At 41.9% G+C, this 27,737-nt stretch overlaps 1 protein-coding gene across 1 annotated transcript in view; it reads left to right on the plus strand.

Moving 5' to 3' along the window:
• LOC101162685 (unconventional myosin-XV) overlaps positions 1-27,737 on the plus strand; it is a 36,959-nt gene that overhangs the window by 1,219 nt on the left and 8,003 nt on the right. Inside the window, exons 2-26 of the mRNA XM_023957945.1 lie at positions 5-89; positions 207-260; positions 389-470; positions 903-1,033; positions 3,416-3,511; positions 3,625-3,860; positions 4,026-4,216; positions 4,586-4,658; positions 4,768-4,959; positions 5,049-5,158; positions 12,225-12,313; positions 18,406-18,538; positions 20,966-21,030; positions 21,212-21,349; positions 22,092-22,143; positions 23,747-23,894; positions 23,960-24,053; positions 24,132-24,243; positions 24,464-24,579; positions 24,679-24,738; positions 26,038-26,113; positions 26,215-26,330; positions 26,437-26,555; positions 26,735-26,876; positions 26,979-27,090. Coding sequence (XP_023813713.1) covers positions 5-89; positions 207-260; positions 389-470; positions 903-1,033; positions 3,416-3,511; positions 3,625-3,860; positions 4,026-4,216; positions 4,586-4,658; positions 4,768-4,959; positions 5,049-5,158; positions 12,225-12,313; positions 18,406-18,538; positions 20,966-21,030; positions 21,212-21,349; positions 22,092-22,143; positions 23,747-23,894; positions 23,960-24,053; positions 24,132-24,243; positions 24,464-24,579; positions 24,679-24,738; positions 26,038-26,113; positions 26,215-26,330; positions 26,437-26,555; positions 26,735-26,876; positions 26,979-27,090 — 2,822 coding nt within the window. The remainder of the gene's footprint in view (positions 1-4; positions 90-206; positions 261-388; positions 471-902; positions 1,034-3,415; positions 3,512-3,624; positions 3,861-4,025; positions 4,217-4,585; positions 4,659-4,767; positions 4,960-5,048; positions 5,159-12,224; positions 12,314-18,405; positions 18,539-20,965; positions 21,031-21,211; positions 21,350-22,091; positions 22,144-23,746; positions 23,895-23,959; positions 24,054-24,131; positions 24,244-24,463; positions 24,580-24,678; positions 24,739-26,037; positions 26,114-26,214; positions 26,331-26,436; positions 26,556-26,734; positions 26,877-26,978; positions 27,091-27,737) is intronic.

The following is a 27,737-nucleotide window of genomic DNA, read 5'->3' on the forward strand; positions in this document are numbered from 1 at the left end:
CCAGGAAGCGTTATGTGAAAATGAGGGAGAGTTTGATTCGGTTCCGGTCTCTTGTTCACATGTATGTCAACCGCAAACAGTATATCAAGGTACATCTGTCCCTTTTTCATTTTTCATCCAGCAATTTCCAGATCTTTGCAAAAAATTATGAAAACAGTCCCCTTACATGGCTTTGACTTTGCATTTGGTGGTGTTTCTTTGCACAGATGAAGTTTGAAGCAAAGAGAAAAGTGGAAGAGCAGAGGAGACAAAGAGAAATGGTAAATCTGAGACAAGAAGACCTTTTTTTCATGAAAATTCATTTGTTTTTGTTTTTTGCGTGATATCTACAGAGTATAGGCTACATGTAGCTCATTTGCATTTTAAATAAAACCAGTGCTTCTTGCAGGAGCTGATGAAGAGGGAGGTGGTCAATGTCACACATCTGGTGATCCCTGCAGAGCTGGGTGCTTTACTGCAGACAGCAGGAGGTGTGTGGATCAGCTGTTATACATGCAACTCTGTGCTCATGATTTCTACCCAATTTGCTGTGTCATTAGTGTTTTATTCTGATGTCTTCTTTGTAATTATTTTTTATTGCAATCTTTAAAAAAATCAGATCAATTTTAATAGGTTTTTAGCCCTTAGGAGTGGATTTAAACTGATTTATTTTTTGAAGTTGTACCTTGAAAAGCTGTTCAGCTCTTTCAAAGTGTCTGTTATCATCAGCATCAGCTCATAAAATGACTTTAAAAATCCTGATGGTGCAGTACAGAAGTGACATTAACTGATGAATAAACCATAAGTTTAAAAATGTCACCGTTAATGGCATATCTAAACAGGCCAGAAATAGGATGTGTGGTCAGTGTTCTGCTTTTGTGCTCCTCCGGGCTCATTTTTGCGCCATCTTTGTGTGTCTTCAGTCAGGAATGAGTTGCACTCAGACTGTTTGGCTCTGCTTCAGGCTCCACACATCCAGGAAGACACCCAACTCACGCTGCCTCTGGACATCAACAACTATCCCTTTTTTTGCTACGTGCAGCAACACTTTAGGGTGAGACGTCTAAATTCCTTTTTCACAATATTGCTGCAGGCCATGTTGTAGCTAACTGCACCTACCAGAAAGGTCATTTTTAATCATTGAACGAGCTTCATTTTCTCCCCATAAAGTTCTTTCGTTTTACATATTTGTGTGGTAACATACAAGTACTGCAACAGGCTGGCGACCTGTACAGGATGTCCCTTGCCTTTGACAGCCCCGAAAGGGACAATGCGGGTTTGGAAGATGAATGAATGAAAAAAATAAAGTACTGATAACAATTTAACTATGAATTCACAATCCCATTCACACACACACACACATGCTGGTTTTCCTTGCCTTGTGCCTATCTCAACCTATCTTTTTTTTAGTCCAGTGTCAAGGGACACTTCAATACATGGATGGGCAAACCTGCAATCCTCTGAGAGGTTGAATGCTGTAGGCTACCTCTGCCCCGCAGCCACCTAAGACTGATGTGATGAAGACACAAAAAACTTAAATAAGTTGGAATAAAATTTTGGTGCCATTGTTTTTATTAGCCTAATGTAGTTTGTGTAATGCTGTCAGTAAACACCAATAAAGGCACCGGAATGACCAAGTTAGTTTTCTTTATACAAACCAACCATCGAAATTGATTTTATTTTGCTGACTGGCATAAATAAAAAGAATCTTATTGAACTTTTGTAAGCTCAGTCAATTTTGACACCAAAGCTTAAAGTAGCAGGCTTAATATATTGTGCCAGGGTTTCTATTTCAGGTATATAGGAGCTTTTATGTATCCTACGAGTGGCTAGTAATACCGTCTTAGTCGTTTTACCAATTAAGAAAACAAAAAGCTAAATACTAAAGAGGACAAAGTGTCATGATACTCAAGGGGGAGGAACCCAGATGCTGTAACCCAGAAGGAAGACAGGTGAGTGTTTTGGCGAGAAAGGATTTATTATTTCTCCTGAGGTGAAGATGGTTGAAGCTGGAAGGGGTCTGCCCTTAACGTGGCTGGAGGGCTTAATGCGGTTAGCGGGAGCCGTGAGGTCTTCAGGTTTCCTGAGCAGTTGAATTGAAGGTCCACGCTGACGTCACTTGTGAGAGGTAGGTAATCCATAAGGGGCAACGAAGTGGCGATGAATTGTGGCGTTGGGTCTCCTTTTGAGCAGCAGCAGAAGATGAGCTGAGTGACGACAGCTGGTGGTAATCAGGAGGAGCAGAGCTGGCAGAGCTGGAGGGGGGAGGAGTCTGACAGGCACCGTGACACAAAGGGTGGATCTGGAACTCCAAGTATTGAGGGCAATTTAAAGACTCAAGGAATAAGAGAAAAAATATTGCACTCTAAGTTTCTGTAAAATCTTCTAATCTGTTTTGTCCCTTTCGGGGTCACGGGGCTGCCGGGGCCTATCCCGGCCACTTGTGTGGGTAGGCAGGGGACACCCTGGACAGGTCACCAGTCTGTCACAGGGCCACAAATAAAAACACCCATACACACTCACATTCACACCTATGTACAATTTAGAGAAACCAATTAACCTATAAAGCATGTTTTTGGACGGTGGGAGGAAATCCCCGGAGAAAACCCCGACATGCACGGGGAGAACATGCAAACTCTACACAGAAAGGTCCCCCATTGATGTTCTGTTTCAGGTCCCCCAGCTGGGACTTGAACCAGGGGCCTTCTTGCTGTGAGGCAAGATGCGCCACCGAGCAGCCCATGTAGAAAAAAAAATCAAGTAAATTGAATTTTTTTTAAAACTTTTTTCACACAGGAATTTTGATCAAACTACTCACAACTTCGTACACCAATCTTTGAAAAAAAACTTACCCCTGTTCAAACAGTTCTGATATTAGAAAATACATTTATATAGTTACATCTTCAGGATTCAGAATCAGAATCAGAAGTACTTTGTTGATCCCACACGTGGGAAATTTGTGCGTTACCATAGCAAGTAAACATAAGAGAAAATACAATACTATAAAAACAGTAATATAAAAAACAAAAATTTAGCATAGATGTAAACAAATAAGGTGGTATAATTTAAAGACTATTTACAAACAGGAAACAATGTGCAAAAATGTGCAAAAGTCATCTGTTAAACTGTGAATTATTGTACAGTGTTATTGTATCGGGTAAGAACGATTTCCATTATCGGGCAGTTTTGGAGTGGAGCTGTCTGAGCCTCCTAGAGAAGGAGCTCCACTGTTTGTCTAGAATAGGGTGGAGAGTATGCTCTGGGTTGTCCATGATGGATAAAAGCTTGTTCAGTGACCTCTCCACCGCTGCTTCCAGTGTCATGCTCGTTGTCATGGGTTGTCATTGCTCCACTTGGAGATCATATACACTATAAGCTACAAAATACCACTGGAGAGGGTTGAAAGGTTATATCTTTTGATCTTGTGTTTATGCAGGAGCCAAAGTTTGGGATGCTGATGGCCCCACTGAAGTCACCTCTCACCCAGGTGGAGGATAATCTAAGAAGTGCAGCTCTGGAGCTCTTTAACATGGTAGACATCCTTTTTAATAATCAAACCGAAAAAATGTGAGGTTAATAATGTTGGATAAATAATGACAGTGACGTTTTTATTTATTAGAGTTTTTTTTATTCTTCTGTGTCCAGGTGTTACGGTTCATGGGGGACCCTCACCTGAACGGGGCGCAAGAAAACCTGTTTGGGAATTATATCGTCCAGAGGGGTTTGTTGTCCCCGGGGTTGCGAGACGAGATCTTCTCTCAGGTTGTCAATCAGGTGTGGAGGAATGCCAACTCTGATAATGCAGACAGAGGCTGGCTGTTGCTGTTGGCATGCGTTTGCTGCTTTGCCCCATCAGCCAAGATGGAGAAATATCTGCTAAAGTAAGACTTTTTTCCATTTAATGTGAACATAATTAAATTCCCAGACATGAATGAAGGTGGTTTTAAAGCAATTAATCATGTGAAGAATTATCAAGTTAAGGCCAGAAAACTGTATTTATTCACAAAGGCAATTCAAAGTTCAAATGACTGTCATGTATTCTCTAGATTTGTGTCAGACCACGCCCCGGCAGGTTATCAGGCCTTGCTGCAACACAGAGTCATCCAAGCAGGTCAGAAGATGCAGCTATGTTCAGGCTCCCCCCCTGAGACTGCACGGACATATCCGCTGTCACTCCTGGAGTGGACAGCCAATAGGAAGAGAGCAAACATGGTGCTGCATGTGCACAGTTTTGATGGTAACATTTTCAGACTTTTTAGTTCCATTTTAAAAGCTTGCATCACTCTGTAGGGAAGATTAACCAAAACAGTCCAATTAAAAAGCAAAAAATATCAAATGTTTTATATTTGTAACAAAATATATTTTTATATTTATCAGATACTCCCACTATCATTTGCTCTTGACATGCCTCAAAAGTAAAGAAAGCTCTTAATTGCTGGGACAAATTACATCCCCTGGTCATTAAATTATTCATCGCCACTCAGTATCACATGAAGGGACCTGAGGCTCCAGTTTGAATTTAATTTTTAAACAATTGTGCGATTTCAAAGCCACTAACAAAAACACGTAGCACTTCTTGTTTATTCAGCCATCTCTCGCTCTGCAGGAGGGTCCTTCCTGTGTCCAGTCCATTCCTGGACCAGCGGAGAGGATTTAGCTGGACATATCCTGCGCCACAGGTGCCATGAACGCACACTCTGTGTTCACTTGGTTTAAATCACAATGCTAGGAGTGATTTCCTTTCAATGCCTCTTGACTTTGTCTTGTATAACCTGTGATCATCTGCAGTGGAGTGACTGACTGGTGGAGAGGGAATTCAGTACTGATGAAGGAACATGGCCAGTGGGTGGAGTTAGCCGGTCACGACTATGTCCTAGATCTGATTGCAGACCTGGAGCTTCCTGTGGACTTCCCAAAGCAGAAGAGCTATTTCATCATCAGCACTGACAATCCGGCCAGAGTCAGAGCTAATACCAGCCTGTCAGTGTGTGAAGCAAACTCCATCATTATGCCTCAATATTTTAAAGGCAGCCATTTAAAAAGTGCTTTTGTCCCCTCTTTTTCCTCAGTGCTTTGTTCGGCAGCGGCTTTGACGAGGAGTTTCCCTCCTCTATTCCTCTCAACAGCTACAGCAGACCCACCTACAGTCTGCCTGACTCTGACGGATACTACAGCCATGGTGCACAAAACCACACAACAAACACAATTTGCCACCACCTACACAGAACTCAGAGTGTCAGGAACTGGTGATGTAAGACTCAAAATGCAGGAGACCAGGCTTGGTGACAGAAACCTAAACATTTAATAAAATAACCAGAACACGAGAAAAACCATGGAGAAACTAAGAGGGTAGCAATGCAAAACAGAGCAGAGCAGATGACCTGACATCGAGGAATTGAAAACTAGACACTTAAATAGACTGAGGGTGATTAACTAAATGAAGACAGCTGGATAATCAACCTGAACCTGGTAACCCTGACAAAGGAAAACAGAACATGACAATAACACCACAAATACTTAACCACAGAATCCTCACACAAAGGAATGTTCTTTATTTGCACAACTAGATGTGCATTCTGATTTATTTCTGTACAGTATTTCAAATCAGTTGCAGCCTAAACAATCATTACATTCTAAATTGACCAAAGTGAAAGCTCGTGGTTTGGCAAAAAAAAACCAAAACAGATTGTTTATGTATTTATTCAACAAAAGGGTTTAGTACAGGGGTTTCAAACTTAAGGCCTCGAGGGCTAGCCTCCAGCTGTTTTTTTCAGAAATGCTGCCTTATCTGGCGCTGATTACCTGGATCACGTGTTTAACCAATAAGAAACTTCAATGTCAGATTGGTTGAAAAACATGTAGGACACCGGCCCTTGAGGCCTGTATTCTGATACCCAGGCATGTATTGCTAATTCTATACACGAATTCTTGAACATGCATTTAGCCCATGGTTTTCACACTGGACTGTTTGTTGCTACCCGACACTGGCGCATGTCCGCCACCTATAGTTTAAAGAGGTTTGGTGTGAAATGTTGAAGCGGTGCAAATCTCGTAAATCTTTCTTTCACAGCTCTATTTCAATGAATTAAAAAAATTGTGTCATATTCTTCCAGCTGAGCAAAAATGGCAATAATTAATTTCACCTACATGAAGGTGTTTAGAAATGGCTCAGAAATGGTTGGCACATCCATGACTCAAAGAGGACGCCATCCACATGTCACTACCAAATCAGAGTCCCCAATCATTCAGAATTCAGTTGTGTTCTTGAAAAAGATTAGGAGGCTACTTGGTAGATTTCAGTTCTTTTGTTGTCTACTGACATGAAACTGCTACTGCATTTCCTTTTTCAGCGTCGAGGCACTACCTCAGCTAACATGCTGATCGCTCTGGCTATGTCCGAATTCCCACCCTAACAACTAAAAAACGACAGTGCATGACTATGTAGTGCCCTGGATTTTAAAACCAATCAGACACCATGGTCAGACAAGACACAGGTAAACACGATCAGGGCAGATGGGGACCAAAGGAAGTAAAACTCAAGAAACAAGACAGGTCAGAAAACCTTTCAAAATAAAACAGGAAACAGAACCAAACAAGACAGAACAAGAACCAAGACGAAAAACAAAACACAACAAACTCAAAACATGACAGTACCCCCCCTCAAGGAACCGCTCTGAGGTTCCAAAAGTCAACTAAGGGGGGGGGGGGGGGGGTGGCGGCGGACAAAACTTGACGGGCATAGGAGTCCAAAGAGTCCGGAGGACAGCCGGGGGGCCGAGCGGTCCGGCGAGGCAGATCCGGCGAGGAGCCAGGCGTGGAGTCCGGCGTGGAGTCGGGGGGCCGGTCTGGCGTGGAGTCGATTGGCGTGGAGTCGATTGGCGTGGAGTCGTCTGGCGTGGAGTCGTCTGGCGTGGAGTCGTCTGGCGTGGAGTCGTCTGGCGTGGAGTCGTCTGGCGTGGAGTCGTCTGGCGTGGAGTCGTCTGGCGTGGAGTCGTCGGGCCAGCAGTCGGGCCAGCAGTCGGGCCAGCAGTCGGGCCAGCAGTCGGGCCAGCAGTCGGGCCAGCAGTCGGGCCAGCAGTCGAGCTCTGGTGGGTCGGGCCAGCAGTCGAGCTCTGGCGGGTCGGGCCAGCAGTCGAGCTCTGGCGGGTCGGGCGTGGAGCCGATTGGAGGGTCAGGCATGCCCTTGGAAGCGGGGACCGGTCGGGGTTCAGGCGGCACCCCCCTGGGAACCGGAACGGGTCAGGGTGCAGGCGGCACCCCCCTGGGAGCCGGGACGGGTCGGGGCGCAGGCGGCACCCCCCTGGGAACCGGGACGGGTCGGGGCGCAGGCGGCACCCCCCTGGGAGCCGGGACGGGTCGGGGCGCAGGCGGCACCCTCCTGGGAGCCGGGAAGGGTTGGGGTGTGTCCGGGACCACCACTGTGGTGCGTCCGGGACCACCCCTGGGCGTGGCTGTGGTGCGTCCGGGACCACCCCTGGGCGTGGCTGTGGTGCGTCCGGGACCACCACTGGGCGTGGCTGTAGGGGACGGCGGGGACGACGGCGGGGACGACCCCCCCTAATGGCGAGACGGCTCCCAGAATAGTCCGGGCGGCTCCCACTCCAGGGAGATGATGCAAACTGGGCCTGATCAAAAACCCAATAAGGCAGAGTCCTTTCTGCTTCCTGGCAGTAGGCCTCAAGCAGCATCATGTCCCACTCCGCTGGGTCCAGAAGAAATGGCTGGTCCATTCTGTCACGGTGAGGGGTTGGCTCGAGAGCCGGTAGGACCCAGATGCAGAGGCGGAGGCACGGAGTTCAGGGACTGGAGGGTTTAATTAAACAAAAAACGCTGCAGAGCAGGAAATACAAAACAAAAAAACTTACATTGGCATGGCGAGGAACATGGAACAAGAGCGTGGCGAGGAACAGGATGACAAGAACACCAAGACAGAGCTAATGGACCAGCACAGGAGGAAGGCAGAGACAAGACTTATATACAGACAGGGTAGACAAGACACAGGTGAACACGATCGGGGCAGATGGGGACCAAAGGAAGTAAAACTCAAGAAACAAGACAAGTCAGAAAACCTTTCAAAATAAAACAGGAAACAGAACCAAACAAGACAGGACAAGAACCAAGACGAAAAACAAGACACAACAAACACAAAACATGACACATGTCTGGCCAGCAATCAGCTGGAGGGTCAGGCTCGGAGCCTGGAATAGGCAGGTTGGATCAGCAATCGGCAGGCGGGTCAGGCTCGGAACCTGGAACAGGCTGGTTGGAGAACACAAAAGCAAAGAAACTAAAACTGTGAATTTTGTAGATTTGGACAGCACTACAAAATGGCGAATGCACAATATAGAGCACTATATAGAGAGTAAGGAAGGAAAGCGGACACCATCTCTCTCTGACTCTCTTCTTTTGCTCTGTTTACTTCGTTTACTTCAAATCCAGCGAACGTCACCTGGTGGTAAGCAGGATACCACTGTGCAGGAGTGTTTTAATAAAGATGCTAACTGGTCACAGTCCGCAATAAAGCACCCTTTGACACTCTCTTACACCAACCCCAAATAGTGGGTATCTGCATCTTTACTTGTAGTAAGGTACTCACCATAGAGATAGCTCACCAATGTAATCTACTGTACATGTAGTTCATTCGCCTGGTAAATAAACATGTTGAAATTTTTTTTATTTAAACCTTTGAACAATTTCTGGCCAATATTAGAATGAGTTTAAAAAATCAACTACAGTGTTATCCCTGTAGTAATACAGTACAGTGTTATCCCTGTAATATTGAAACTGCTTATTCGTGTTTCAATATTTGCTTATTCACATGTTTGCAGATTTTTTTCAGTCATGTGATTCCTCCAGTTCATCACAAAAACTCAGACAGCTCAAGATGCTTGAATTAGACTTTTGTGTCCAAAGGAGGGGCTGAAATGACAAAGCTGACATAGCTGAAATGACAAGAGCATGACCAAAAACAACAAAACCAAAACTAAAAAGCTCTTACTGTACCCCACCCCAAAAGGGCAGATCCGGGATTCCCAAAAACCCAAGAGGAAGGAGCATGGAGGAACCCAAAACAAAAACAAATCCAGAAAACATTTAGGGTTCTTGCAGCCAGACTGATGTGAGTGGCATCAGAACCCCTCCTGGAACAGTCACAAAGAGAAGTCCCGGTGACTCTCCCCTGGGACAGGAAACATTAAGGGGAGCAGCCCAGCCAACCCTCCTCTGAACAAGAAATACAGCAAAGGGGGATGAGTGGTGACCAATCTTAGGGACAGGGAACATGAAGAGTGGCTCCGATAACCCTCCACAGGAAGTGGTACAGGGAGCATGAATTGCGGCCCCAGCGACCCTCCTATGGAACAGATATATGAAGAGGGGTGGCTACGGTGCACCCTCCACTGTTGGGAAATGGTGGGGTTTGGAAGAATCCAAGCGTTGACACAAAAAATAAAGTGGCGATTTGATTTATTATTAAGAGGCAGAGGGGATGAAGGGAGGAAAGGAGAGCAAGCTGGCAGGTGAGCAGACTGGCGGAGCTTGCAGACAGACAGAAGGGCAAACAGGCAGGTGGGTAGATGAACAGACTAGCAAAGTTTTCTGACAGGCAGGAAGGTAAACTAACGGGCTGGCAGAATTTCATAAGGCAGGAGTAGGCAGGACGACCTGCCACCAACTGGGCGGGAGGAGGGGGCCCGGCAGGAGGGGCCAGATCTCTGGAACAGACCGGTTTGAGATGGGCAGATGGATTTATCACCGCCAGCACCTCAAATGGGCCAAGAAAGTGAGGAGATAACTTCCTGGACTCCGTGCGCAGTGGGATGTTGCTAGAAGAGAGCCAAACTCTCTGACCAGAACAGTAGTGCGGAGATAACAACCTTTCAACATCAGCCTTGTGATGGCTGCGCTCCTGAGCACAAAGCAGGGCACGACAGGCCATCCTTGAGACCCAACGACATCTCACAATGTGAGCCTGAACAGTAGGGAATGCAACTTACTCCTCTTGGACAGGGAACAGTGGTGGCTGGGGAGCATTCAAAAGGGAACAGACCGGTTGCAGAACTCGCCAGTGAATTGTGGGTATAGTCCACTCAGTCCAGATGGTCACTCCATGACGAGGGGTTTGCTTCCGCCACTCACCGCAGAGCCGTCTTCAGATCTTAGTTTGCCCTCTCAGCCTGGCCGTTGGTTTGAGGATGAAAACCTAAAGAAAAATCCACAGTGGCACCAATGGAGCGGCAGAAAGCCTTTCAGGCACGAGAAGTAAACTGTGGCCCTCTGTCAGACACTATGTCTGTGGGAAGCCCATGTAGGCGAAAAACATGGTGGACGAGGAGGTTGGCAGTCTCAGCAGCAGAAGGGAGCTAAGGAAGAGCTATGTAGACTGCTTTGGAAAAACGGTCCACTACTGTGAGGATTGTGGTGATACCTCGAGAAGAGGGCAGTCCAATGACAAAGTCCAGAGCCACATAGGACCAGGGCCGGGATGGCACAGGCAGGGGTCAGAGAAAACCTGCAGGGTTTGGTGTGAGGCCTTTTTGCGTGCGTATGTCGGACATTGGCAACATACTCCCGGACATCTTTCACCATGGTTGGCCACCAGAACCTGCGTCTTAACAGGGAAACTGTACAAGCTCCACCAGGATGGCAGGTCCCTCAAGAACAATGCCCCCACTGGATGACCTGTGAACGGACAGCATCAGCTACAAAAAGGCGATTAGGAGGGCCTGTACCTGGATCTGGGTGATGCTGTTGGGCTTTCAGCACTGTAGACCCCACCTCCCACGAGACTGCAGCCAGAACACAAGACGAAGGGAGGATTCTTTTTCCATCAGGCGTTCATTCCGATTACTTTTGTCCATGTAAACGCAGTTACTGAGGTCATGGTACACCTCTGGAATAGCTGACAGGTCAGGTGGAGTAGGAGGGGGAGAAGCTGAAGGTCCTGAGGGAACAGCAGAGCGGAGGCAGGAGGTATGGGAGGAATGACTCCATTTCAAAATGCTTCCAGACGTCTTGTCAATGTGGGGGTTATGCAGAGACAACCACGGATGCCCAAGGATGACTGGAGAATCAGAAGCGGTGACAATTAGAAACTGTAGCTGTTCATGGTTGATACCGGAGATGCAGAGCTTGACTGGGGCAGAGCGTTCAGTAATCCGATATAGAACCTGTCCATCCAAAGCCCATGCTACAATGGAAGAAGGGAGGATTTCTAGTAAAAGACCAACCTGGGAAGCCAATGTGTGGTCGAGGAAATTTGCCTTTGCTCCCGAGTCCATCAATACCTGGACTGGATAAGAGGACCGGCCAACACACAACGCAGCTGAGAGAAGGGTCCTAAGGTGGGGAATGTTAGCAGTGGGTGTTGTGTCCGTCAATACTCCCACCGCTACTGATGACCTCCGTCTTTTGGAAGGATAGGACAGGAGGCCAGGAGGCAATGACATGTCTAGAGGTGGATATCCATCGCTGACGTTCCTCTGCAGAGAGGCAAGCTCGGCCCAGTTGCATAGGCTCCTCAGACTGAGGGCTAGCACTTTGAGTAAATGGGAGACGAGAAGGAGGATTCAAAGAGGGCAGAGGCTGGGGACTGGATCCTCGTTCTCTTGCTCGGTTTCGCAGCCGGTTGTCCATCCTTATGGCCAGTGAGATTCACTTTTTCAGAGTTGTAGGTGGATCCCTAGTGGCTAGCTCATCCTTTAAATGCCCATTAAGGTCGTTGATGAACATTGCCTGTGGCGCCTCTCAATTCCAGCTTAGTTCTGCAACCACAGTCTGGAAGTTCACAGAGTAATCAACTACGCACCTGGCTCCTTGTCTGATGGTCATTATTTGCCTGACGGCGTCACTTCCTCTCAACAGGTGGTCAAATACTCATCTCAATTCTTCCACAAAATCGGTTTAGGAGAGCTGACCATGTCGATCACAAACAAAATGAACTAATTTTGTCACTTGAAGTAAATGACATAGTATACTAATATTGTAAAATGAAATATGCTTTTAGTTTCACTTTATTATTGGAAAAGAAATAATTTCCTCCCAGAAAAGTTTGCTGCAAGGTTTTTCCATAAAGAAAACTGACTGAAACACCTTAAGTGAGAAGATTAAAATAAACTACATGTATATATTCAGTGGCAGCAATAGAAGGCAGCATTAGAACCAGGTTGCAGACTCGCCAATCCTCTTTTAAGCGTTTAAATGGATGTAGAGATGGTGTTACAAGTTTCTTCGTTGTTTTCCAGCAGAGTCGGATGCCTACAGTGACGGTCAGACTCAAAGAGGAATGGACCGCTACCTCGATAGCCTGTTTGACCCTGTTCTCTCAGATGGTACTGTAAGTGCCCACACTGATCTTTATATGTTTATTATGGAAATTATTCGTTTTGTATTGTCTCAAAGGCCAAATAACTATTAAAAATCTAAATATTAGCACAGCAGTTACTAAATGTTCTGCAAGTGTTAACACTAAATGTTTCGGGGCAGTTGTTTCGGGGCAGTATGAATAGAACTATTAGTGCATTTTAGCATGAAGTTTAAGCTCTGTGGTTAAAATTGAACGAGTAGGACATGTTTTGGGAAGCTCAACTGAATGTTATTATGAAATTAAATTTTTGCCACTTGATACACCCCAAACCGGCAAGTAATATAATCCTCAAGCTTTTTCTATCCAGCTTTTACTTTTTATGGCAACCAACTTGCAAAATGTACCTACATGGGAAGAATCTGACCAACAGCTAACAAGGCTAGCGCCGATCAAAAGAAATAACAGACTAACAAGCTAACCAACGCCATGACAGACACCAAAGCTGAAATCCTCGCTACAATAAAAGAGGACATCTCTACGCTGCTCAGGTCAGAGCTGAAAGATATACTCACTGAGAAATGAAGTGGTTTGCAACATTTCACTGCTCCACTCTAACCTTGACTCTGTGAAAAAAAAGTCACGGACATGGAGGACAGTCTGATCAAATGCTCCGACGATGTATTGAGTCTCTAAACTACAGTCAGTAAACTTTGGGTGGAGGAGAAAGTCTGCAAGAAAGTGTATGGACATGGAAGGAAGACTGAGGCGATCCAATATTCGAATCGCGAATGTCCCGGAGGCCGTTGACCTGAGCTTCGGTTGTAAACCTGCTGAAGGAGGTTTTCCACACTTCAGTATATTCTCACCCAAACTACATAATGGCTGATATGGCTAATAATCTGAACAGAGCTGTGAGCTGTCAGGTAAATTTAATAAGTTGGAAACCACCTTGCAAAGAGGGAAAAGGTGCTCACACACCTTAAACAACTTAATGTAGGTATTGCATTTCTTCAAGTAACGCATCTGCGTAGAGTGGATCATTTCAGACTAAGAGGACAATGGATAGGCCAAATATTTCACTCCAATTTTGGCAGTAATTTAAGGGGAACAGCCATTTTAATCAATAAAAATATTTAATTTACAATGTCAAGAATGGTGGCAGATTCTTCAGGCAGGTTCATTATTTTTACAGGTAGATGATCCAAAACTCCATTAATTTTGACCGACATATACACTCCTAATCGGGACGACCATTCTTTTTTTTTTGCTTTAAAACTTTTTTCTTTCATTTTCCAGATATGGACACACACTCGCTTATATTAGCAGGTGATTTTAACTGTTGCTTCTCCATGCTGGACTGTAGTTCATCCAACCCTATACACCGTTCTAAAGTTGCTCAGATAGTTGATTTGTTTCTCCACACATAAAAGATATCTGATGTTTGGCATTTCCTGAATCCCAATTCTAGGTCATACTCCTTTTTCTCTCCAGTTTACAAACATGTTCACAAATAGATTATTATTTTGAAAAAACTCTTATACCACTTGTTACCCAGTGTGACTATAATGCAATAATCATTTTTGACCACAGCCCACTGCTCTTGAAGCTGCAGTTAGCTGCTTCACAACCTGCTTTACCATCCCTGGCTTTGAATAAACAATGGCTCTCAGATGAAAGGTTTGTGGAATTCATCTTATCTGAAAAATAATTTTTTAAGAACATAATCAAAAACCAGAGATACCTTTCTTAACAAAATGGGAATCAATGAAAGCATATTTAAGAGGGCAAATTATCTCATACTGCACCCATAAAAACAAAATTAATCTTGAACGCATCAAGAAATTAACAGATGACATACTAACTAAGATAAAGAACTAGCTACAACCCCTTCATCTTTATGTAACCAACGAATGTTGCTTCAAACTGAATTTAATCTTCTTTCAACCAAACATACTGTTACTCAAATCAATAAATCCGGACAAAAAAACTATAAACATGGCAAAAAATAGGTAGGATCCTTTCACAGCAGATATGCCAGAAAAACACAGCTCAGTGCATATCTGAATAACAGACGATTATCAAAATAAATATACATCTCATTCTCAACCCAAACTTTTTACACATTTTACCCTACGCTATCTCTGTTTTTTTGATAAATTAAACATTTCCTCTGTTACTAAACATATAGCAGCTGACCTAGAACAACCACAGAATCAGAACCTCAAGCTATGAATTCAATGCAAAACATTAAAAGCCCTGGCTCTGAAGGATTCCCAAGCAAACGTTTTAAAAAGTTTACTTTCATTCATTCATCTTCTTAACCGTTTTATTCTGTTTTATTCCCTTTCGGGGTCACGGGGTTGCCGGAGCCTATCCCGGCCTCTTGGGCGTAGGCAAGGGATGCCCTGGACTGGTCGCCAGTCTGTCGAGGGTGGAATATCCTCAATCACACATCCATTCACTCTCACACCTATGGACAATTTATAGTTGCCAATCAACCTATGAAGCATGTTTTTGGACGGTGGGAGGAAGCTGGAGATCCTGGAGAAAACCCACGCATGCACGGGGAACACATGCAAACTCCACACAGAAAGGCCCCCCATTGATGTTGTGTTTTACATGTCCCACAGCCAGGATTTGAACCGGAAGCCTTCTTGCTGTGAGGCAAGAGCGCTAACCACTGCGCCACCCTGCAGCCCTTAAAAAAAATAAATAAATAAAAATAAAAGTTTACTAACAAGTTCATTCCTCCACTAACCTCAGTATACTGAGAATCTTTTCCTTATTCTTCAAATTGAGAAAAATCCTTTAGAAAGCAGCTCTTACCACTAAAAACCAAAAATTGAGCTAAAATGTTAGCCCAACAGCTTGAAACCGTACTACCTGCACTTAGGACCAACTGGGATTCATTAAGAATAAACGGTTATCCTCTAATATTCATAGGCTTCTTCTGTTAATGTTCTCTACAACCCCAATCCATCCCAGGCTACAGAAGTAGTAATAGCTTTTGACACTGAAAAAGCCTTTGATTGGGTGGAATGGGATTATATTTTTTACACTCTAGATCTCATCAGCTTTGGACAGAAATTCATACGCTGGATCAAAACGCTATACATTACCTGTGGCTTCTATCCGGACAAATAATAATTTATCAAACTTATTTCATTTACAACAGTGTTTCCCAACCCTGGTCCTTGGGGAAAATTGTCCTCCATTTTTTAAATCCAACCCTGCTCAAACACACCTGCCTCTGATGACTGTCATTGTCAGGCTTCTGCAGAGCCTTATGATGAGCCAAATCATATGTGCATACGCAGGGCAACATGGAAAACATGTAGGACAGTGTTCCCTGAGGACCGGGTGAGAAGTGATTTACAACGTGGCATTAGACAAGACTACCCTTCTGTTTGCGCTGGCAAATGAGCCACTGGCAATAGCTATGCAGTAAAAATAATAACAAGAAATGGTGTGAAACAAAGTATCTCTGTTTGCTAATGACATGTTTCTACATCTAACTTTCTAATATCTAATCTACGAGTTTGTCAATTTGCTCAATATCTATGAAAATTTTTCTGGATTTAAAGTCAATATGCAGAAATGGTAAATGGCGTATACTTATATAGCGCTTTTCTACTATACTCAAAGGTCCAAAGCGCTTTACAGTCCCATTCACCCACTGGTGGCGGCTCCGCTGCCGAATACTGGCGCCAACCTACCACCAGAGGCAAGGTGGGGTTCAGTGTCTTGCCCAAGGAAACTTTGACACTTGGGAATCGAACCTGCGATATTATGATCATGGGTCGACCACCCTACCGCTGCACCAGCCGCCCCCAAGAAAAGTGAACTTATCCCTGTTTACACCTCTTACCAACCCACTTCACTTCACTCTTTGTCTCTGTCTATCAAAACGTGTACTCATAAAATGTAAAACTTTGACATCTGGGTACCTCAGCAATTTAAAGATCTTTATGAGGCAAACTTTCACCACTGTTAAACAATTTGAAAAAAGATCTAGACCAATGGAATTTCCTACCATTGTCACTGGGAGGGAGAATAAATATTATTAAAATTAATATCATGCCACAGCTTTTGTTTCTTTTTTCAATCACTCCCAATCTTTAATGGAATAAAACAATTTCTATTTTCATATGAATCAAAAAAATAAAAACTCTCAGAATAAGAAGACTTGCATGGAAGTCTGACTCTGACCAATTTTCAATATTATTATTGGTCCTCTAACATTAAACATTTGATGTGTTGGATACACCTGCCTCAATGTGACCATAGGGCTGGGCAATAAAACGATAATTAAATATATCGCGATATAACTTTTTCTGGGATAGAGGAATGTCTATTGCAATAGCCTTTTTTTGAAGGGTCCTAAATTAACACTCGCCAGTTGCGAGCATTTTCTCAAAGACATGTACTGTATGTAAGAGGAATTTTCACATCTTTTGAGTATCTGATAACACACTTTAGGATCCCCAGATCACATTTCCTTAGATTTTTATAAATACACAGCTTTGTCTCGTCCTGTTTTAAAGGTCTCCCAACATTGTCATCAGAAACTCTTCTGGACAAAATATATATAAAAAATAAAATACTTGGCTTAAATAGACCACTGGTAACGTATATTATTTAATGATTAAAGAGACCCCTTGATAATGTTAAAAATAAATGGGAGGAGGAATTCAGTGTCAATATTTCAGATGAACTGGCAATCTGCTCTTGACAAAATCTACTCATCTTTAATCTGTTAAAACTATAAAAACTGTCCAGTGCTTGCATTGGTCAAAGACGAAACTTGCCCAAATAAAACTTGATATTGATCTATGCATTTTTAGTGGATAAAAAAGGCTAAATGAGTCACAAACTTGAACCAGTTGACGAGAAATATGCAAACAAATTATTAAAAAGAAATCATTGTTTATGACGATTAGAAAAAGAAGCTCAGTCAGTGTGTGCAGAGCAGTCTGGGTGCATGGAAGGTTCAGGGGTTGCCAGGGCCTCACCGCTGATTTCGTTCACTTAGACAAGAAATTCGTAACTTCGCTACTTTTTTTTTTTTTTTACCAAGAAACGTTGAAAACCCACACAGAAAAAAGTAATCCTCGTATAGACATGCCTAAAAAGATTTTTGATTTTTATTTTTCAATTTTAAAAAGTATTTTCATTTTATAAAATGTATGTATATTTTAAGCTATATTTTGCACCTCCCCTGTTAGTACATGTTGAAAAATAAAGAAGATCAAACCAAATAATTTTAAAAAATGAGAGGTAAAGGTTTAAAAATCCTTAAAGCTGGAACTTAGAACAGTATTAAAGTGTAATGTGGCTCTTCCCCCGCCTGACATCTGAGGGTGAATCGACCATAATGTTGATGGATGACTGAAACATGTGATCCGTCCACTCTCTTTGTGAAGCTGAAAAGCAAGAAAGATTAGGTTACTGAATAAACTACCGTAGCTGACAGTAACAGTGCGCAGCGTCCCGATGCAGATGTCTATGGCTTTAAAGGCTTTGCACTTAAGCACATGTAAAAAAAATATATGTAAAAAGCTTGTAAAGTTAACTAAAGAGTAATTGTTAAATACTTAATGTTTGTTTTTCTTTATACATAGAAAATAAACATCTTGACATGCTATTTTGTCGCGTTTCTAAGACCTGGATACAGTATTTTAATGCTTTTTATAATGTTGAAGCATAAACTAATGACTAAAAAGGTCAAAATACGTGCATCTTTATTTATTAACATAAAATAACAGTAATACTTCAAACCCAAAGAATCTATTTAAATGGAGTTTCACCATAAAAAATGTAATTTATTTAAAAAAAGAAGTGTATTTTATTTTTATTACATGTCAGCTTGTCACAGACCTTTGTTTTTGTGAGCTCCTAATACATTATGTACGGTACTTCCTGGAGAGTATTCGGTTCCTGCAGCTCTTAATTGACTCCCTATGAGGTTCGGAATTAACCAGCACAGCACGTTCCCATTTTTGATGCTTTACTTGTTTCTTTTTTTGTAGTGGGCTCACACTTTCTGCTTTTGCTTTTACATCCAATTCCTCACATAGTGCAGTCCATTCTGATCATCTCTGTTGATCCGGTCTACCAAACAGGATATGGACAGACCAGAAGGCTTAACAGCGAGGATGAAAGGAAGAGGAGGTGTTGGGATCACAGGAAAAGGAGGAGATGAGGAGAGCTCTGCACCTTCTGGCCGGCCTTATCCACCAGGAATACATCCAGGAGGTAAAAGATCTGTGTTCTTTGTGTTTTTTGTTGTTTTTTCTTTGTTGTGAGGCTGTGTACTGTTGTGCTCTGTACTGTTTTTATTTTGCCTGTTTTTGATCATCACGAATTTGACATCACAGACTTATTTTGTTTTACCATCCATCTCCCAAAAACAGTCTACCTTGAGGTAACCTGTAGTACTTGATTATTTTTTGGACACAATTAGAAACACATTATATGTTTTAATTATTGATTTTGACCTCATACATTGACTGTCCTTGCTCATCCAAAGCCTGAAAAATTCCAGCCTATTTCAAAACACTGCAAAGATGCAACATTTGCAGTGAAACTTGGAGAGATTTGATCCTTTTCTTGAATAGACTGTTTGGTTTAGCTGGGATGAATTTTGGGTATTTCAGACTGCCATTTTCATTTATTCTGTTTTTTTTGTGCAGTGCTATGAAAAAAAAGTGTTATCATATGTTTAGTGCACACAACCACCATCCCTTGATGTGGTTCACCCTCAGACAGTTGGAATTGATCCAACTTGGTAGAAGCGAACTTCTGATTGGACATCTTCTTGTTTGCGTTACAATTACATAAAAAGGCAAAAATACTAGAGACACAATAGGAAGAGAAACTGACTAAGTGGGCCAAATACAATACTTTTTGCATGTCATGAAATAAAAGGAGAGAATAAAGAATATTGTTTAGATTATTAATTTGTATTTGGTACTTTTCAAGGTAAAACACAAAAGTGAGAATAAAAAGTAACATTTTTCTTTGATTCTCTCTCAATCTCCCACTCTTGGCAATTAACGCAGAACTTTCGTAGATGTGGCGCTGTCCTGTGCTGCCGGCATCATGAGGGTGGCTTTATGTGAAAGAAGTCTAGATTGGAACTCCCTAGAATTTGTCTTTTGCGCCTCACCTTTGTGCTTGGATAAAACTGCGTCTTTAGTCTCGTAGTGGCGGCGTATGTTGTACTCTTTAAGTACAGCCACGGACTGCTGAAAAAAAACAGCCTGAGAAGAGATCTCAAGAAAAAAAAGAATCCTCCTCCCATATTTGTGTAATATGCCTCTTATCCGTTTGCTACTGCCGTTGTTGCTCCATGAATAATTGGGAAAGGTTAAGGAGTTTTAACTAAACACTCCCCGGCTTCTACAGGCACGACTTGGCGGGCCAAAAGACAACCTTTGGGGGGTCAAATTTGGCCCGTAGGCCCTTCTTTGGGCACCCATGCTCTAAAGTGTCCATAGGTGTGAGTGTACATGGGTATGTGATTTGTGGCCCTGCAACAGACTAGTGACCTGTCCAGGATGTCCCCTGCCTTCGCCCACAAGTGGCCGGGAGAGGCTCCGGCAGCCCCGTGACCCCAGAAGGGACAAAATATGTTTAGAAGATGAATAAATGTATCTATTACATCCCTAATCTTGCTATTAAACTTTCTTTTATAAATGAGCAATTCATACATTTACTTTTTGGGTGTCTGACATCCTATTTGCTTCATTTTTTTCAACATTCAAACTTTTTTAGGTTAATTATGTGGTAAAATCATATTTATCCGATATGTACATGTATGCTTTTTGTTGGTGAAATCTTATAACAGCTCCAATTCAGAAAGGGTCCCTTTCCATAGAACCAGTATTTTCTTCTTCTTGAATCAATTTTAAGGATATTTAGAGACGTTTTTAAGCGTGTACTTGTGTTTATTCTGATAAAAAACCGTCTAAGTTACAACAGCAGTACCCTTACATCCATGGCTGTCCCTGACTGTAACGCTCTTACTTGCCTGCTGATCCTCAAGCTGTTCCAGTGCTGCCAGTGGCAGGGGGAATGATGCCCCCCATTCCCACCATGCCGATACTCTCCCACCACCACCACCTCCAACAACAACAACAGCAAGAGCAACAGCAAGAGCAGCCACAACAACAGTACCACTACTATAACCGACCCCTACCCCCATACCAACCCCCTACCTCTTCTCCAAGCACTCCTGCCCCTCGAATGACTCCCACCCCCTTGCCTCCTGCCAAACCTGCTGCCGTTCCCACCTCCACCCTTTTCTCAGACAGAGCTACTGATGTAGCATCCCCTGTTAGTGGTGTCCACAGACTGCCAGGGGTTCCCTCACTCCCAACCTCACCTGTTGTGGCAGGCTTACCTGTGATGACAGGTGTCCCAGGTACAAAGCAAGAGTGCAGGTTGGAATTTCTAGCATGGGTTGGCCAGAAATGTGTGGGCATGATGGATTTTCAGACAAGTTTTAGCTAATTTTGTTAAAATAAATTGTGTTTTTTTAATGGTTATTTCAATGTGCGTTCAACTTTGGTAAGAGATGTAAGTGTGTGAAGAACTTCATTTTTTGCATCCAGTAGTGGAAACTTTACTTTTGCTCCCCTGTGTAATCTTTTCTCAAGATGTTTGTTTGTTCTCCTTCAGGATTGGAGCAGACAATACTAACTGAGCAGCAACAGGCCATCATCAATCAGCAAGCAATCATTCTGGTGTGAAACTGTCTTTTTCTTGAACAACTCTGTTTTCTGTTTAAAAAAAAGTAAAATGAAATTTTCTTGAAGTTTTCTAGCTTCACACACAAGCAGTTTAGCCCTTATTTATGCTGAAAAGAATTCTCTGCAGTAAAGGGTTTTACATACTGTGCTCCATGTGTGGGTTTCTTTGGTGCAGGCCCAGCAGATGACCATGCAAGCCATTGCAATCCAGCAACAGATGCTGTCCTCCTTTCCCCCTGTTGCTCCAGCTCCCCAGTCACCTCCTACACAACATCCCACCCAACTGAAGCAAAGCTCACTCACACACAGCCCTGTGAGTGTGTTGTGCTGACTCCTCTTAATGCATAACAACACCCGGTAGTCAGCTATGCCATACAGTGTTCTGACAGTTCCCATCTACGACCCTTTAAAGATCCACTCCGATGAAAATCTTGTTCTTAACACGTTCTTGTGGCATTTTATTCTCATGATGGAGGACATATATAAAGACAGAAAAGCTTAAAATTGCGTTTCTGAGTATTTCTTTATTCAAATTTGCTGTAAATCGGAAGAAGCATCCACTAGTAGACAACTAGTTCCATGTACGTCCTTGTTCTCCTCGTCCATCCTGGCATCTGGCTCAAAACTGGACGGCTGGATAGCTCCAATATTGCTCGCAATTTTTGTTGCACTGATAATGTTAGGTTGGAGGGGCTGTAAGCTAGCGGGAGAGAGCGAAAACTGATGATGGGAAGGGGACAGGCATACTTTGCACCAACAGTCTTGCTTCAACTCAGAGGTGAATTTTAAATGAACTCTTACCGCTCTGCACAAACTATATCCTGGAAAATGACACCGGTTTTTGATTTCGGCTGAAAGCAGCATGATCATAATTAAATGACCACTGGGAACGCTTTTAATTTACATAAAAATATGAACGGAGTGGAACTTTAATGAAGAAAACTCAATAATAAAACTAAAAGAATTTTGGGTTCCTGCATTACTTTCTTGATTTTCTGCTGTTTTACATGTGAAAGGTGCAATTATTTTTTCTTTTACTCCTTGTTTTTCTGCAGACCAAAGCGAGTGATGAGTCCTACAAGCCCTCTGCGGTTCAGAGGAAAACAAGTAAGTTTTGATGAGAAAAAATGATGCTGTTACACTGCTATTGACTTACTAAACTTTAACAACATTAATCGTCAGTCAACTGAATATTATTAATTACAAACAGATCCTCCTGGTTCTGTCTACTGTAAGTTTCATAATAATCTGGTTGATTCCAAATCCTCCCTCACACCAGGTCTTTCTTATTCCTAAACTTCTCAGAATACCACACAGTGACTCTTTTCTAATTGGCTTACCGTTTAGAAGATCTGTGTCATCTTCACTTAAACGCAGATTGACAGGAAAAGCTGTGTGTTCAACACTTCTGCCCATCTCAGTGTTACTGAACAAACAACCAAACAAATAAACAAACAAATAAATACGAGGTTATTTGAAGTTAAACTGCTCAGATATATAGTGAGATCATTGAAAAAATTAGGGCAGCCATTACATCTTTTGAAATTTTGGTAAAGTTATGAATAGATAAATGATTATTTTTAATTATAATACTTGTCAAATTAAGAAAATTGTTGCTTATTATCCTAAAAAAATAAAAAAAAAAGTTTAAAATCTTCTGTAAATGTTATTTCACAAAAAGAAATGTTATCTGAGGAAAAAGTGATCGAAGTTAAAATGAAATACCAAAAAACATCGATATATCCTTCCATAAATATCAAGATGAGTACACTTATTAGTCGATTGTTACTAAGCATTGGGACTGCGGATTTACCGTTCTATACCTGAGACACTGTTTGTTACTACAAAAAAACTACTTACCTCTTGCTAAGGCTGCTAAGGCGTTCATGTATGGTTGTTGTAGCAACCTGAGAGTAAATTCCAAAATGCTAAGAGGTCTGCAAAAAGTCTAAAATTTTATCATGAGACCTACAGCAGTAGGTGCTGGAGCTGAAATTGCAGTGAGTTATTGCAACTTCAATAAGTGCTTTCTTCCTTGTGCTACTCCTAAAACATTGCATTTGACATTGCATCTAACATTGGTGAAATGCAGAGAGTTGGATCAAAGAAGGCTATCCGCAGTAAAACTGATGCCAAATAACAGGCAAATTACAGGATTTCTTGAGGTTATGTCTGAGTTGACAAGCTGAACAGAGAAAAATATATTGATAAAACCAGAGGGTACTTGAGGAACATGAAAGATAATCTGCATCCACTGCTGCCTTAAAAAACACTCTTCAAAAAACATTGAAGTCATGTTGTTAGTCCTCCAAGGCAATGCAAAAAACATACTTTATAATTTCAGCAAATAGATGTGGGGCTAAACAAAACCTTCCAGCTGCTATACTAGCCATTTCAGCCTACTTGGTTGTCACAGTGCTAGATTTTCTCTTCTCAGAAGCCTTTAAGTTGAAAGTCAACTTACACGTTCATTATTGGACCCTGGATATTGTAAATATATAACTTTAAAACACAAAGTTTAATTTGAAATCAAGAAAAAAAATCCCAGCAGATCTCACTGAAGTTTGGTGTTCTGAGTTTTAATCCATCATTATTTAAGCTTCAAATTTGCTCTTTAGCTAATTAGAAATCTTTTATAAGATTACGAAGGTTTAGTCTGTAATTTTACTATTTGTTCATTTATGTGTGTTTGATTTGATTTTGATTTTAGCTCCGACACGTACCCCCCCTGCTGAGGACGTGGTCCACTCTAGTTCGAGTAACACAGAGCGCATGGATCCCAGCCATGACATTAAAGACATCATCAAACAGCATCAACCTACAGGCACTAAGTCTTCTTCTGGGTCGCCTACGCAAAAGTAAGTCACACAAATAATACAGATGATCTGTTTTAATGTGCGCTAATGTGATGATCTGTGTGCAGGAGAAGTGATGGAAAAACATTTATGAAGAAGCCTGACCCTCATGATGAAGCTATGGAGATCCTTAAAGATCAAATGGCAAACCCACCAAGGCCAGTACGTCCCAGCACTGCAGCACCCTCACACAAAAGCCCACAGGAAAGTAACATTTTCATTTTCATTTTATTTTCTAAGTCTCAGAAAAAGCCTCAGCCCAAAGAAGAGGACAACATCAAGGCAGCTAAACCAACTAAATCTCACCTTCCAGGGACAGCCAGCTCCAGCATAAGCCCCACCCCTCCTCTAGGTATTTATAAAAAAATTCCACATTCACAAAGCTCAAAACATCGCAGAAAATCTAAAAAAAAAAAAAAAGAAAATCTAAAATCTCAACAAAGTTTCAATAATTTTGATATAATCACAACAAAATAAAAAAATGTAAATTAAATCACGTATATGTACAGAAAAAAATATATAAAACAGACATTTGAAACTTTCGTGAGGCATTACTTTTATTTGTTTTTTAGTCTCTAGAGATTTGCCCACAGAGGGGGAGATCATTCAGACTCAACTCCACAGAAAAAACAGTGAAGACTACTACACCTACTCCAACGTTCCATGGAAGCTCTATATGAGAAAAGAGGCAGGTTTTATCTCAACTTTTATTTCAGCTCATCTTTTTTTTGACCTTGTGTCAAATTTAAAAACTTAAAGAGAACTCGTTATATTTTACTCTTTGCAGGTTTTCTATCCTAAAGAGACTTTGAACAATCCTCTGGTGTTGGACCTGATCTTCAGACAGGTTTGTTAAAGACAAATTTATTTTGCTCTATTTCTATTTGATACCAAACCTAACTGCCTGTAAATTATATACAAAAATAATCAGCTTGCAACAATTCGAATCAACCAAGCCTGGTAATGCTGGAATGATAGGATCTAAAAGACGTATATCAAACAGTTTATTTATGATGAGTTATTATTTGACAAGTTTTCCAAAAATAAGAATTTCCTCTCGCCAAAGCAAGAAAACAGCCTGGATTCTGGCTAAGGCTAGGGGGCTGATGACCCAGATTAATTGGCATACACAATACAGGGTCATAGCAAATCATTTGAGGAGCTCATGATTTCATTTAAAAATATTGCTTTTGGTATTTTTTGCTATGCTTGAGGAAGCTTGCATTATTGACTTCTTTGTCTATCTGTTAATAATGATACTAATATTAGTCAAAGTTGGGGTGCAAATGGGGAGGCAGATCTTTTTGCTGGGGTGGTAGCTTTCTTTCCCCCGTCCTCCTCCCCTGACCGAAAACCTCCAAATCTGTTTTTCAAATTACTTTAAAAAAGGTACATAAAATTAAGTTAAACATATTAATCGTTGGAAATTGTGCAACATTTTTTTTAACAGTACCCTAAAATGTCCAAAATCATCCGCTGGTTGCAGTTTTGATCATTTCTGGACAATATTTCCTTGTGTTTTTTTATTGAATTGTGTGTTTTTACATAACTAATGTAATTCCTATCATCTTATACATTTTTGAAACATATATTCTTAGTTTTTATCCTCATAACAATAAACCTGCTGATTTTGGGTGTGTTACAGAGCATGTGCAGTGACTTTCTTGTCTGAAATTGTCCTACATTTTTAAACTATTTTTGATGAGGCACTGTATAGATCAAAAATTTGAAATGGTAATTTACATTTTTGACTGTAGCTTTCTTCTGATTGCCTATAAATTGTACCAAACTGACACCTGTCTTGTTGACGAGTGAGGAGCCAGTTGAAGTGGCGCGGGCATCTGGTTCGTATGGCCCCTGAACACCTCCCTGGGGAGGTGTTTTGGGCATGTCCCACTGGGCGGAGGCTTGGGGAAGACAAGCTGGAGAGACTATGTCTCTCAGCTGGCCTGGGAAAGTCTCAGGGCCCCCCCAGCTGGAGCTGGAGGAAGTGGCCGTCATCTTTGCTGAGACTGCTGCCCCCTGAACCGGATGAGCAGAAGAAGATGGATGGCTGGATGGATGGATGGATGGATGGATGGTTTGACACTTATCTTGTTGGAGCGTTCATGTTTAATTCTAATAACTGAACTACTTTTTTTCACAGATTGTACATGACACCTTCTCTGAGGCTTGCATACGCATTACTCATGAGGAGAGACAGAAGATGAAAGCTTTGTTTGGTACGGAAAAACCACATTCCGACTCTGTCGTACAGAAAAGAACACAAAACTCAGATTTGCTCATTTACAGTCAGGATCTGACTATTCTACTTCTTTGATAGCGGAGAATAACGTTGATCAAGCTTTGGGCTCTCATGACGAGAACATGAAGAAGAAAGTTGTCGCCATGGCCAAAGACTCATGGGGGATCTACTTCTCCCGACTATTCCCAGCTTCTGTCAGTAATATTATGGAAAACTGGAAAATTGATTCACTGTTTCTCATATTTGTGAATTGTGTGCTTCTTGTCTTCAGCTTGTTGTCATGGTGTTTTGTATTTGTAGGGTAGTGTGGGGACAGGAGTGCAGGTGTTGTCTGTGTCTCACAAAGGGATCAAGCTGCTGAAGTTAGTGAAGAGCGGCTCTTCGGCCTCCGATTACTTCAGAGTGTTGAGACCTTACAGGTTATCCTCAAACATTACATTCATACAATGAAAGTGGTTTTATGGAAATTTTTAAATAGAAATATTATATATGTTGCAGTATTAATTTGTAGTTTTCATTTGGTGTGTTTATGACAAACATATGTATATCTAATTGCTTTAAACATTGGCTTAAAGTTGGTATGTGACTTCCTGTGCAGTTACTCGGACATCCTGTTTGTGTCCATACCATCTAACGACATGCTGGAGTTTAACCTGACCAACGAGAAGCTTATCCTGTTCTCCGCCAAAGCCCCTCAGGTCAAGCACATGATCGACCACTTCCTCACTGAGCTCAAGAAGGTGTGAGAGTTTGGGACATCTGAAGTTTTTATTGTTAAACTGATTGTTTTCACATGTAAAATTTGCGTAAGAACTCTACATGTAAGCATTGGTGTTTGTAAGGACTCTGAGTATGTGGTGGCGGTGAGGAACTACATCACTGAGAACAGGGCTCACCTCAGCTTCCACAAAGGCGACATCATCCGCCTGCAGTACATGAAAGGGCTGGAAGCCGGTGAGACTCTGACACACAACTAAAACATAGTTCACATTGTTTTTTTTAAAATAAAGTCACACTCTGATGATCTTTTGATCTATTTTCCCAGTGGGTTTTAAATATGATTACGGTATGCTGTTTTTAGCCAAAAATGTTTTGGAAAATGTCGTTTATTTTAGAACATTGTTTTTGCAAGAGTTCATTAGAAAATTTCCTCTGAGTTGTGGGCATGGAGTGGAGTAAACCCACTCCCCTTCTTGTCACCCAACTGTTTACACACTCCCACTAATTTACAGCCCCTAATAGCCCCAACCTATTATTACCGGTCCAACAAAAATGTTGAGCAATTCTGGAGCTATCCAGTCACACAGTTTTTATGTATCAGAATGGAGCAGAGCAAAAATTTTTGCCCCGTCAAACATTATATTCAATGTCACAAATACAATCTTTTTCAAATGGAATTTTTGTCTGCTCCTAATTCACAGCGATTTGAATAAATACATATTTAGAAATGCAATTTTAAGCTTCATTTTCTTTCTATGTCTCCATCATCAGAAAATGGCCACAAGAACATGTTAAAACACTAAAAAGGCCACTTTCATTAAAGTGGGTCTTTTAGGCCTCCATGATCATTTTTGGTTCTTGTCAGGTCTGTTACCATATTT

Source organism: Oryzias latipes, chromosome 8, assembly GCF_002234675.1.
Source record: "Oryzias latipes chromosome 8, ASM223467v1".
NCBI classification, from domain to species: domain Eukaryota; kingdom Metazoa; phylum Chordata; class Actinopteri; order Beloniformes; family Adrianichthyidae; genus Oryzias; species Oryzias latipes.